Source organism: Vanacampus margaritifer, chromosome 2 (genome assembly GCF_051991255.1).
Source record: "Vanacampus margaritifer isolate UIUO_Vmar chromosome 2, RoL_Vmar_1.0, whole genome shotgun sequence".
NCBI classification, from domain to species: Eukaryota; Metazoa; Chordata; class Actinopteri; order Syngnathiformes; family Syngnathidae; genus Vanacampus; species Vanacampus margaritifer.
In genome coordinates this window covers 746,590-759,734 of record NC_135433.1, presented here as the reverse complement: position 1 = coordinate 759,734, position 13,145 = coordinate 746,590, and the positions used below count along the sequence as shown (strand labels likewise).

Below are 13,145 nucleotides of genomic sequence, written 5' to 3'. Positions count from 1 at the left end.
ATCAATTAATTATGGAACATCGTCTTAAATGTCAAGGACATGATAAAATCTACACAAATATTAAATACAATTATTTAAATTAAAATAAATACAAAATAAATAAATAAAATAAGATAATAAATACATTTTGCTGAGGAAGTAACTGGTTAAATGATTGAGTTTTTAATAAAAATAACACAAACATTGACATTAGCAAAGATGAGATACAAATATTTTCGTAATTCTAATCTAATAATTGTAAATATAAACTAAAACGATTCGGATTTGTCTTAAAGTGCAGTTAGTCAGGTATTTCATAAATGTAAGAAAATAATTTTAAATTCATGTAAACAGTAAATTTCAAGAAAACAGTTAGATAAAAATTGGCGTTTAAAATGACATTTTCTTCAGAATTGATGGGGGGGGGATTAGATATTTAAATATTCGATTCATGGTTTTATCAGGGATGTGATTTTTCCGCTAATTCGCGGAATTCCGCTTTTTTTATACCCCCCCGCCCCCCCAAAAAAATCCGATTTTTTTTTTATTTTTTATTTTTAAGTAGTTCATTGTGTATGCACATGACTCCGACAGATAACATCTTCTGCTATAACAAAGACATTTGTGGTATGCTCTAATATGAGTTACTTTTCATTTGGTCATGATACAATTATTTGTTCATGAAATTTGAACTCTTCAACATTATTTATGTGTTAACTTAGTAATCACATTAGTTAGATATGATGATATTCTCAGTGATAGTTTTTAAAAGCAAAGGCAGTCCAATGTTTTTGAATGTGACTGATTTTGAGTTGACTAAAACTGCCATTTTATATGGGACAGTTCAATATACATTGAAAATTTATGCTGTTGTTTTGTCTATTTCTTTGTCATGTGAGTGCATTGAAAGTACTTAAAAACACGGAAAACCCATGAGCTCCGGGGGGTTTCGCCCCTCTTGTCCCCCCACCTAGCTGGGTGCCAGCGGCCTCCAGACCCCCGGCTAAATTTTCAGATAATTTCACTTTGGTCAAATCACATCCCTGTTTTATGAATCGATATTGGTCTCGAAAAGGAAAATTGATTCTATCGATTATTTATTTAATTTAATTAAATTTTTTAAACCCAGCCCTAATGTGTACAGCCTGTTTCAAAACACTCTTTGTTGTTGTTGTTGGCTCCGACAGCTCGTTAATTCAGCGCAGCTGATCGACAAGCCAAGCCACATGAGTGGACTTTGGACTCGGGCACCGCTGCCGGTCACGCGGTCACGGACTGACGCTTGACAGACACCTTGTTAAACTCCGACAGCTGTTTTGAGTGTCGGGCTGGCGGCGAACTCCCCCCAGGAGCACACCTGTGTGACCTTCCAACACGGAAGCTGTCGGGAATGATTTAGAGGCTGCGCTCGCTCGTCCGGGAAGACGGATTAGTGTCTGGGAAAGCTGCGGAAGGGCTCAATTTAGCGCAGGTGAGGGCAGAGACTTGGCAAGGGTCACGATATTCCCCAGCCTGTGTTCATGTCATCAAATACGTCTGTTTGGGGACTGTTTTTGTGTGGGAAAATGGGCTCCACAAATCCCTTCAAAATACAGTCAGACTTTATAACGTGACTCTTTCTCAATCTTTTCACATCATCCGTTACTCAAGAAAGCCCGTCTCCTATTGGCGGACACGTTCAGTTCAATAAATATCCACAAATAAGCTCACATGGGCTGAAAGTCAAAACGTTTCTTGCTAGGGCTGCTCGATTATGGAAAAAAAATAATAATTACCATTAATTTGGCAATAATTGAAATCACGATTATTCAAACGATTATTTAGTTTTTGGTACAAAACAAGACAAAATAACCTACCCTCAGAGCGGGAGATCGACAGGCGGATCGGTGCAGCGTCTGCAGTGATGCGGACGCTGTATCGGTCCGTTGTGGTGAAGAAGGAGCTGAGCCGAAAGGCAAAGCTCTCGATTTACCGCTCGATCTACGTTCCTACCCTCACCTATGGTCACGAGCTGTGGGTCGTGACCGAAAGAACAAGATCCCGGATACAAGCGGCCGAAATGCGTTTCCTCCGCAGGGTAGCCGGGCTCTCCCTTAGAGAGAGGGTGAGAAGCTCGGTCATCCGGGAGGGACTCAGCGTCGAGTCGCTGCTCCTCCACGTTGAGAGGAACCAGTTGAGGTGGCTCGGGCATCTGGTTCGGATGCCTCCTGGACGCCTCCCTGGGGAGGTGTTCCGGGCATGTCCTACCGGCAGGAGGCCCCGGGGACGACCCAGGACACGCTGGAGAGACTATGTCTCTCGGCTGTCCTGGGAACGCTTCGGGATCCCGTCGGATGAGCTGGCTGAAGTGGCTGGGGAGAGGGAAGTCTGGGCTTCCCTGCTAAAGCTGCTGCCCCCGCGACCCGACCCCGGATAAGCGGAAGAAGACGGACGGACGGACAAGACAAAATTAAGTATTTAAAAAATATTAATACCAATTTTTTTAAAAAAATAGAAACACTATAATTATGTAAGTTCCTTTAGGACCAAACATAATTTGTTTTATTTTATATATATATATATATTTGAGAGGGATAAGATAAGAGAGATGAGAGATGTATACATTTAAATAACTCAACAATAATTATTAATCATTTTTTTCTTCTTTTTTTTAAAACAATTATGTTGTAATTGTGGAGTGTAATAATTGTAATTTGTAATTGAATTTTGATGAATTGCATAGCCCAAATTTGGAGCATACAATATATTCTCTACCCCTCATCAAAACAAAACAACAATTTGTAGTTGGAGTTGTTTGGTGCATGTGCTCTGGTTTGCCATCTTGCCGCTTGCCGCCGTTCCTGCGAGGATGAAAGCGGCGCACGGCGGCCTCCATGTCCTCGTTTCACTTCAGCCTCCGAGTCTGCAAGTAGACGATGACTGCTATTAATAATCGTAAGACGTGTTGCGCTCTCGAGGCGCTCGTTATCCTCAAAGTGTTAACCACCTCAATTAAGTCATTATGGAGCACAAACGGATTCACGGGCTGCCGCTGGGAAATTGCCTTCACATACCAGTGCAAAGTCTTTTTTTTTTAATTTATGGTGGGAGTGATGACAAGTAGGGCTGTGCAATGAATCAAAATTCAATTATTTCACAATTACAAAATCAGCATAACTGTCAAAAAAGATGATTCATTTTTCAGTTGTTTAAATTGATACATTTGCATCTTTTTGCATTTTTTAAATAACTAATTGAATACATTTTGTTTCATCCAAAAGGAACTTGCATAATTATAGCATTTCAAAGAATTTTATGTCTTCATTTTTTTCATTTGTTTTTTACATTTAAACATTTTCTTCTTTTCTACCCAAAAATAAATGATCGTCCTGCGGCACTCCAACTTCAAGGTTTTGCCAACGTAGATAAACGAATGAATGAACGAATGAATGAATGAATGAATGAATGAACGAACGCCCGCCCCTCCTTGAGCCGGCACTTTACTGTGGTGGGAGGGGCTTGTGTGTCCCAATGATCCTAGGAGCGATGTTAATCTGGGGCTTTATGCCCCTGGCCGGGTCACCCATGGCAAACAGGTCCGAGGTGAGGGGCCAGACAAAGCGCGGCTCAAAGGACCCCAATGACCAGTGAAATAAATGGACTGTCGTTTCCCTTGCCCGGACGCCTCACCGGGGCCTCCCTAACCCCCCCAAGCCCCCCCCCCCCCCCGGACATTGAATGGCACCTCTCTGGCGGGGAAAAAGCTGTGGCCGTAAGATGGTCGGTGCCTGTCGCGGCGGCAATCCTCGAACCCGCTGGTGGACACCAGCGGTAAGGGATGCCGTCGAGCTGAAGAAGGAATTATATCGGGCCTTTTTGGCCTGTGTGATTCATTGATTAACTTTAATGACACCCCAGTTGGAGTTAACTGTAAAACTAAAACCACACTGTACATTTAAATACAAAACATTGCTAGCCTAGCGCTAATGCCAAAAGTAAAGAGAAGATCCTATTCAAATGCGAACAGGAAGTTAGCATGGACTGTTTTTCCTTCAACTTCAAATTTGAATAGCTAGCGAGCTTCAGGGGCTAAAGCCAAAGTGTGGCAGGGTTTTTACTTTCAGGTGCTAGCTAAAGAGCTCCCTAGCTAGCTCCCATGGTGCTCGTTTACCTGCTAGGGAGCTAACTAGCTAGTTAGCTAGCATCAGGGGCTAAAACCAAAGTGTCGCAGGGTTTTTACTTTCAGGTGCTAGCTAGCTAGCTGTTTAATGACACTCCAGTTGGAGTTAATTGTAAAATTAACACACGATGATAAGAATTACATCCATTGTATATTAAAATACAAAACATGCTTGGTTTTTAAAACATCGCTAGCCTAGCGCTAATGCTAAAAGCGAAGGGAGGATCCCATTCAAATGCATCATGCGTGCCCTGCACTTCTCTTCTTTTGTTTACATGAGTGAGGCTCAGCTGCAGTCCTGCAGTCACAACGGCACGCGCACGTCGCAAGTTGGATCTTAGTCGGCATAATTGCACTCCATTAGGATGATTAAAACAAAACACGCTGTGGGTGCGCACATTGATGTGATTGTACGATTGCGAGTGAGCGTGTGTGCGCGCGTGCGAGAATGAGAGTGTGTGTATGTGTGAGCATGTGTGTTTGAGTTGTATAAACGTGTGTGTGTGTGTGTGTGGGGGGGGGGGTTGCATAGGACTGGGCATCCATACTAATTTCTTGAATCGATTCTATTTTGATTCACAATTCAATTAAATTCGCTTTCGATTTAAATATATTTTTGGGATTAGATTCAGTTCATTTTAATCCAGTATCGATTAATATTTTTTGAGGCCGATGCTGATATTGATTTTTGGCTGAAAAAAAAATACTGATTACCAATTAATCTGCTGATTATTAAAAAAAATAAAATTTAATGCATAAAATTGTGTGCAAATATTCGTTATTTGAAGCAGCCCATTCAAGCCCAAACGCCAAAACAAGGACCGCCCGACACATAAACAAAAAAAAGAAATACGCAAACAATCACGAATACACTCAAGTGTCGAACGCAGGTGTCGGCGCCCGCGCCATCAGCAGCACTAATCAAACTGATCAAAAAGCACAAAACCCCTTACAAACAAACCAAAACGCGCAGCCAATTATCCAAAAGCTGCAAGTAATAATGACTTCAAGCGACCAAAACGGGGGGCGACTCCCGGACGAGTCCCCACTTTCTCATGACCCGGCTCATAAGCCGTGACAAATTAACAGGGGAGACCGCTTTCGTGAATTCATCCAAATCATTGATTACAAATGAAAATACGAAATCAAAGAATAACCAACAATGGCAGATATCGATGCGGGGCCTCTCTTTTTTTTTTTTTTTTTTCAAGTAATTAGCGGAATGTGGAGCACCTGGGCCAAGTGCTTCAACTCCCGCTACAAAGGCCGGCTTCCTGGACATGATGGCACGCACACACACACGCACACGCACACGCCGTGTACACCACTGATACTGCGCGACGATGCACAAGCCATTGTTGGTTATTCTTTGATTTCGTCTTTTCATTTGTAATCAATGATTTGGAGGAATTGACAAATGCGGTTTTCCCTGTTAATTTGTCATGACAAAGTGCTTCATGTCAATGTTCGTGTCGCACTTAACTGATAACACGTTCATGAATAAACGAAAATCATTTGACCAGTTAGTGCCTCCACAAAATGTACTTTGGAACTTAATATTTGTGGAGTTTTTATCATGTACTTGACATTTAAAAAGACTTGATGTTCCATAATTAATCGATATCGGATTGAACTGGAGTGAATCGAATCAGGAAAAATCAAAATCCAATCAAACTGAACTCGAATCGATTGAGGAAATTAGAATCGATACCTAGCCCTTACGTATTATGATAATCACTTAAGTGTTACGCCGACATTGAAGGAACCACATGAATATTGTATTAATTGAATAACTGTAAATATAAATTCAAAAGAAGTGTAATAGGCCAGCTATTTTGTAAATGTAAGAAAATACTTTGAAATACCTGTCGACTGTAAATTTCAAGATAACAGCAAGATACAAAACATTGACACCTTAACATTTTTATTTTCTCATGAATTTATGGGAAAAAAAGGCATTCAAATAATCAATTCGTGGTTTTATGGATCAATTTCAGGCTATGAAAAGGAAAATCAATTCAACATTGATCACGTGTTTTTTTAAATTTATTTTTTAAAATTTAAACCCAGCCGTGTGTGTGTGTGTGTGTGTGTGTGTGTGTGTGTGTGTGTGTGTGTGTGTGTGTGTGTGTGTGTGTGTGTGCGTGTGTGTGTGTGTGTGTGTGTGTTTGTTGTTGGCGGTGGTGGTATTGCGTTTTAGCACGTTAGCGCTTTGTGCAGCACTGCAGCTTCACCTGCAGCGCTACACAAAGCGAGACGAAAAACTGCAAGGTCAGAGAGAGAGTGGACGAGTGAGGGCCACACGCACCACAAATGAGAGAGAGAGAGAGAGAGAGATCCATCCATCCATGTATGCATGTATGTCCACGTCCACCTGACAGGCACAGCGCCGCTTCATCTCCTGCAAGATGGACTCTGAGAACAGCCAGTTTGGTAGGAAGCCGCTTTGATGCCACGTGCGTGCGTGTTGTGAAAAGCACGGTGTGGAAGCTGTCCAGCATAGTGGCTGACGACCATTCATCTCACCGTCCAATCAGACACCAGGAGCCAGACAGGTGCTCCAAGCAATGGGAGTCGGGATGCGTGTGTGTCTGTGTGTGTGTTGATGTTGACATTTTATGTGTTCACGAAAGAGAGAGAGATGACATATGAGAGAGAGAGAAATGAGATAAGAGAGAGATGAGAGTCATATGAGAGAAAGATGAGATATGCATATGAGAGAGAGATATCAGTGTTTCCCACCAATTTTAAATCGACTTGGGTGGGTGGACTCTGGGGGGAGGGGTGTGAGGTTCCCAGTCCTGCTACTTGCGTCTCCTCTAACCTCACGATCCACAAGTGAGTGCCGGCGAACTAATGTCGCATGCGGTATATCTGGTCGTGACACGTTTTTGTTTGTTTGTTTTTTTAAAATATATTTTTATTGAATTTTCTTGAAATCTACTTGGGTGGTGGCCAGTTTATTTGGGTCGCCCAACTAGTAACATGCAGTGGGAAAAACTGGATATGAGAGAGAGATGAGATGAGATAAGAGAGATATGAACTATGACAGAGATGAGAATGAGAGAGAGATGAGAGAGATGATATGAATATATGAGAGAAAAATTAGAGTGAGATGAGTATGAGAGATATGAGATAAGAGAGATGCATATGAAGGAGATGAGATGTGAGATAAGAGAGATATAAATGAGAGAGAGATGAGATGAATATATGAGAGAAGTATGAGAAATGAGAGAGATATGATATAAGAGAGATGACAGATATATATATATATATATATATATATATATATATATATATATATATATGAAATGGATGAGAGACATGAGACAGATAGAGATGAGATAGATGCGAGATAAGAGAGATATAAATGAGAAAGAGATGATATGAATATATGAGTGAAATATGAGATGAGAGAGATATAAGTATGGGATATGAGATAAGAGAGAATAGAGAAATGAGAGAGATATGAGTAAGAGTATGAAAGGGATAAGATAAGAGCTATGAGAGACATGTAAATGAGAGAGATATAAGAGATATGAGAAATATATATATATATATATATATATATATATATATCTCAAAATAAAATAGATGAGAGAGACATGAGAGAAAATGAGAGAGCGAGATGAGATATGATTATGAGAGAGAGATGAGATAAGAAAGAATAAAGCGATGACAAATGAGAGATATGACTATGAGAGAGGTAACATAAGGAGCAATGAGAGAGAGAGATGAGGAAAAATGAGATAGAGATGAGGAAAAATGAGAGAGAGAAATGAGTGGTGTTTTTGTGTGTGTGAGTTGATGTTGACATTTTTTTATTCACGAAAGAGAAATGCGAGCGATACAATCAATATATATATATATATATATATATATATATATATATATATATATAGTTATGAGAGAGCGAAAGAAAGAGAGATGTATAAAATGAGAGCGAGAGATGAGTGTTTTGGTGCGTGAGCGTGTGTGTGTGCGGGTTTATATCACATCATGGGGACAATTTTCTGGGTTTTTACTATTATTGTGGGGACCACGTGTCCTTGTGGGGACATTTTGGTGGCCCCCCTGAGTCCAAACCTCTTTTTGAGGGTCAAAACTTGGTTTTAGAGTTTAGGTTTGAATTGGGTTATGGTTGAGGTTAGGGTAAGGATGTCAATGAGATGTCCCCACTAGACATGTAAACCCAACTGTACTCGTGTGCGCGCGCGCGTGTGCGCGCGCGTGTGCGCGCGCGCGCACGTAAGTGACTTGGTACTGCAGGCCAGCAGATGTTTGATTGGCGGAAAGCCTGAAGCATTGGAGGACATTGTGCTTGTCTTTCATGCTTCATTATGTCCCGCCCACTGCAGTGCCACGCACGCACACACACACACACACACGGTTCTAGTGGAATGCCCATATTTGGTCTTTTGAGGAATTAAAGAGCTTGCGCACACACAAGCACAGGCAGTAAATTGACTGTTTTTGGAGCGAGCAGATTGACAGCAGAGCTCAGGAGGCGGAGACAAGATGGCTGACAGGAAGAATAGCAGGCTTGCTATTGGCTGCGTTTTTCTCCTGAGCAGTTTGAGTGTGAATTGATGAGATTAAGTCAGTGTTAATAGCTCCATTAATCAATGGAATCATCGATAGAATAAGCCAAAAAGAAATTGTGTCAACAAACATCACCCCAAATGACCGCTAGCGAAACGAGCACCGTGGGAGCTAGCTAGCACGTCTTGCTCCTCCGTGAGATACCATAGCGTCATCAACATGCGCTATTGCGATTGGCCGCCAGACGCCACATTTCTCTTGTGCAGGACATTGAGCGCACACACCTGGTGTCATCTTACTTGTGCGTAAGCAACCTGAGCCCCGGCGTCGAAACTCACCTTGCAGTCTGCGGGCGCCGCCGCCTTTTCAAAAGCCTGAAAGTCTACCCGTGTCGTCGCGCAGGCGACCCTTCCTCATTCAGCCGCAGAGTGAACATCATCTGCAATCGGTCGCTCGCATGTCGTCTTTCTGCGTGCTATTGCGGGGCGGTTCGCGTACGGCGTATGGACGGGTTCCGCGCACCGAAGCGGACTGGACATTTAAGTACACGCACTCGCGTGGCCAAGTGTTGCTGAGATCTGGTAGGTCAAATGAAAATATGAAATACTCTTCTGCCTGTAGTAGGGATGTAATAATAACGGCAATATATATAATATAATTAGAAAAATATCAATTATTAATTTTTTATTTTATTATCCATCCATCCATCTTCTACCGCTTAGCCGAGGTCGGGTCGCGGGGGCAGCAGATTTAGGAGGGAAGCCGAGACTTCCCTCTCCCCAGCCACTTCAACCGGCTCCTCCGGCGGGATCCCAAGGCGTTCCCAGGCCAGACAAGAGACATAGTCTCACTTGTGAACAAGACCCCAAGATACTTGAACTCCTCCACTTGGGGCAGGATGTCATCCCCGACCCGGAGAGGGCACACCACCCTTTTCCGACTGAGGACCATGGTCTCGGATTTGGAGGTGCTGATCTTCATCCCAACCGCTTCACATTTGGCTGCGAAGCGCTCCAGTGAGAGTTGGAGATCTTGTCTTGATGAAGCCAACGGCGCCACATCATCTGCAAAAAGCAGAGATGCAATGCTGAGGCCACCAAACCGGACCCCCCTCAACGCTTCTGCTGCGCCTAGAAATTCTGTCCATAAAAGTTAGGAATGCCGAAAATGGCTATTTTTTCGGTGGCCGAATATTCGGTGCATCACTAGTGAAAATGCTCCAAATGGGCTGGCACTTTCGGGTTGTTTTTTGGATCACGTTTGGCAGTAAAAGAGTAAAAATGATTGCATCATTGAATCGTCACACCACAAGCATCGCGATACGTAACAAATAGGGTGTCACTATCTAATTGTTTAAAATCGATTACCCTTATTTTTATTCCATTGAATATTTTTCATGTATTTTTTGTTAATCCACTAAGATTGAATTGAGTGGCTATAACTACTTATTATTTATTTTGTACATATGCATTATTAGACACCAACAAAATTAGCCTATGCCAAAGTGCTAGCAATTGCGATTAGCACCAGCTCCCTAGCGATGACTTTTAAGGTAAACAAACACTAACCACCGGGTAAAACGCAGGTCAAGTGAGCGCTCAAGTGGGGCTGAAAAGGTAAAGTTGACTACGGGTGCTCTTGGAGGGTCCGGACAAAATACGAGTAGCAATCAAGCAGGAAAAAAGTTGACTTGCTGAAAAGGCTTGTGTGAGAATCCAAGGCACTCTGTAGTGATGTTTAAAATGTAGAATGACAACAAAAAGGCGGAACAAAAAGGAAGTTAAAAGAGAGATATGCTAACTGCAAAGAAAACATGCACTAATAACATTTAAAAAATGTAAACAAACACTAACTACTGTTTAGTTCACACATACATCATTATATTTACATTACACATGTTATAGTGTCTTAAAAGTCACTTACAGACGGAAGATGCGTCAACAATAGTCGTTGAGTGAACGAGTGGAGCAGCTTGTTAGCTTCCAGGGGCTCAGGAACTTCCTGTCCACAAAAGGTCCATGTAGACGCAGGAACGGCGGCGCACACTTTTTGCACGCAAGGAGAACGGATCTCCTACCCGCTGTAAGGCCGAGTCCTCTCTTTTTAATAGGATGTTCCCGAGTTACATCGATTTTGCTGCTTTAAAAAGAAGCGCTTCGCACAGCAGCAACCATCACAGGTATGAGTCATCGAGCAGATCAAAATACAGATGTGTGAAGGTTTCAACAGTCAAGTTCAACAGTTCATCCGCAAAGTGTTTCAGCCGCTAACTTGTGATAAGGCCACAATTCTTCAGTCATGCTTTGCCATATTATAAGAGTAAATATGGGATAACTTATGTATGTACATTTATTCTAACACAAACATGTTTCCAGTGGAGCTTCAAGGCAGACATTTTTACTCAACCTAGGCGGGGTCAATGCACAATGCGATAAGAATAATTACTGTAAGGATTCCTGCCGGCAGGTGTAAATAAAACTAGCAGGAAGTTGACACACAAATCATCTGCGCAATGTTTAAATAAATGCCGGCGCTGTTACCGTGGCGACTAAAGGCAGACAATTACTGTTTATTTGCGTAACATTACTCCCAAATAGCCGTTAATTCGTGATCTAGTGGTTAGCTCACGGGCCAACTTAGCTCGCGCGCTAACTCCCAAATAGCTGTTAGTTTGCGAGCTGGCGGTTAGCTTGCTGGCTAATCATTAGCCCGAACACTCACTCTCAAATAGACCCTAAATTTAACCCTAAGTTTAAAAATCAAAACTCAAAATGAAATAACTTAACTAAAATGAAAATTCCAAAACCATAATAACCCTTCTGGAAGCGGTCGTCATTTTCCTCAGCAAAAGGCGGCTAACAATGCAGGGTCAAAGCAGAATGCGATAATAGTAATTACTGTGAAGATTCCTGCTGGCGGATATAAACGAAAGTAGCAGAAGTTAAATCACAATTGCGCAATGTTTAAATGTTGCCGTGGCAACTAAAGCCAGCCAATTATGGTTAATTACCGTCTGTTTCAGTCTGCGCACGGGTGACGACCTGCGGTGAGCGAGAGCAAAGGTTGCTGGGTAATGAAGTCCTCCGATGGGGACTTTGTGGTACCATGACGGATGCGGGGTTAGCGTGGAAGTCACAGCAGCAGATGGCACTAAAAAAAGAACGCTCGCTGCTGTCAACATGAGCACAAATAAGAGCACGTAACAATCAACAACAAGACATTTTCTAGAGCGTGTTGTGTTGAGGTGAGCTGCTGTCTATCCCTGCTGACTTTGGGTGAGAGGTGGACCGGTCGCCAGTCAACGTCAGGGCTAATAAAGACAAACAATGAGCAACGATCGACTATGTGCCCTGATGTGTCATTCCTCTTCTTGCCTTGAAGTCAGCCGAGATGCAGGGTGACACACACACAAAAAAAAAGGTCATCACCAAAAATCGAAATAACTTTTGAAATAATGAGCCAATTCTTTTTATTTTTCAGATTTACCAAGAAGAATTCATGTAAAGACACTAACAGACAATCACACTCTGGACCACCGAAATCATCAAGGACACCACACAACGTTGCTGCAGACTCTTAGAACATGAATTCTTCTTGGTCAATCTGAAAAATAAAAAGAATTGATTCATTATTTCAAAAGTTATTCAAGTTTAGGTGACGACCATTTTTTTTGTGTCACCCGCTAGTTCACCTTTGCCCTAATGAGGACAAGCATGATAGAAAATGCTAGCCGCCTTTTGTGCTAACATGCTAACAGCCCGCTGTCATCATGTTGCAGGAGTTTGCGGTTGCTGCGGGCCGCTCAGGCCTCGCTACAAACGTCTGGTGGACAACATCTTCCCAGAGGACCCCAAGGTCAGATTAATATTACCTTAAAAATGTCACACACACACACACGTGTGAAGCTAACACCGTAGCTAACTCGTAAGCCTTTCAAAGTCCAAATAAATGACAAGTGCATTACAAAATGAGATGATTTTCCCTGCAAAGGAAGCTCTCAGCTGTAAACATATTTTCCAGGTCAGAATGACCTCTACTCTGCTTATGACAATCACACATTTTGACAGTTGAATTTTCAATGCAATTTTGTGACAACTGGAAAAAATAAAAAATAAAAAATAAATAAATTGCGACCGTGTGTGTTATGCCAAACCCTCATTTGAAACCTTACTTGACTGCTTTACAACCTAAAGGCACACATTCTGACAGCTGAACTTTCCAACAAATTTTTATGCTAACTAATGTTATGCTGACTGTGCTAATTAAATAATATATATATTTTACACATTTTTATGTATTTTTTATAACAATTTTTTATTTGTAATTTATATTAATTTATATTAATTTGTATTTTTATGCCAACTGTAAAATAAATAAATAAATAAATTGTGCCGCTGCATGGAAGCCAAACCCTCCTTGATAGCCATTTCGACGGCTGACTCAATTGTGTGACTCGTGTAAAAAA

At 41.8% G+C, this 13,145-nt stretch overlaps 1 protein-coding gene across 4 annotated transcripts in view; it reads left to right on the top strand.

Annotated features, from left to right (window-relative positions):
* efr3a (EFR3 homolog A (S. cerevisiae)) overlaps positions 1 to 13,145 on the top strand; it is a 54,650-nt gene that overhangs the window by 2,129 nt on the left and 39,376 nt on the right. For all 4 annotated transcript variants that reach the window (XM_077556831.1, XM_077556832.1, XM_077556834.1 and 1 more), the window contains exon 2: positions 12,459 to 12,535. In XM_077556831.1, coding sequence (XP_077412957.1) covers positions 12,459 to 12,535 — 77 coding nt within the window. The remainder of the gene's footprint in view (positions 1 to 12,458; positions 12,536 to 13,145) is intronic.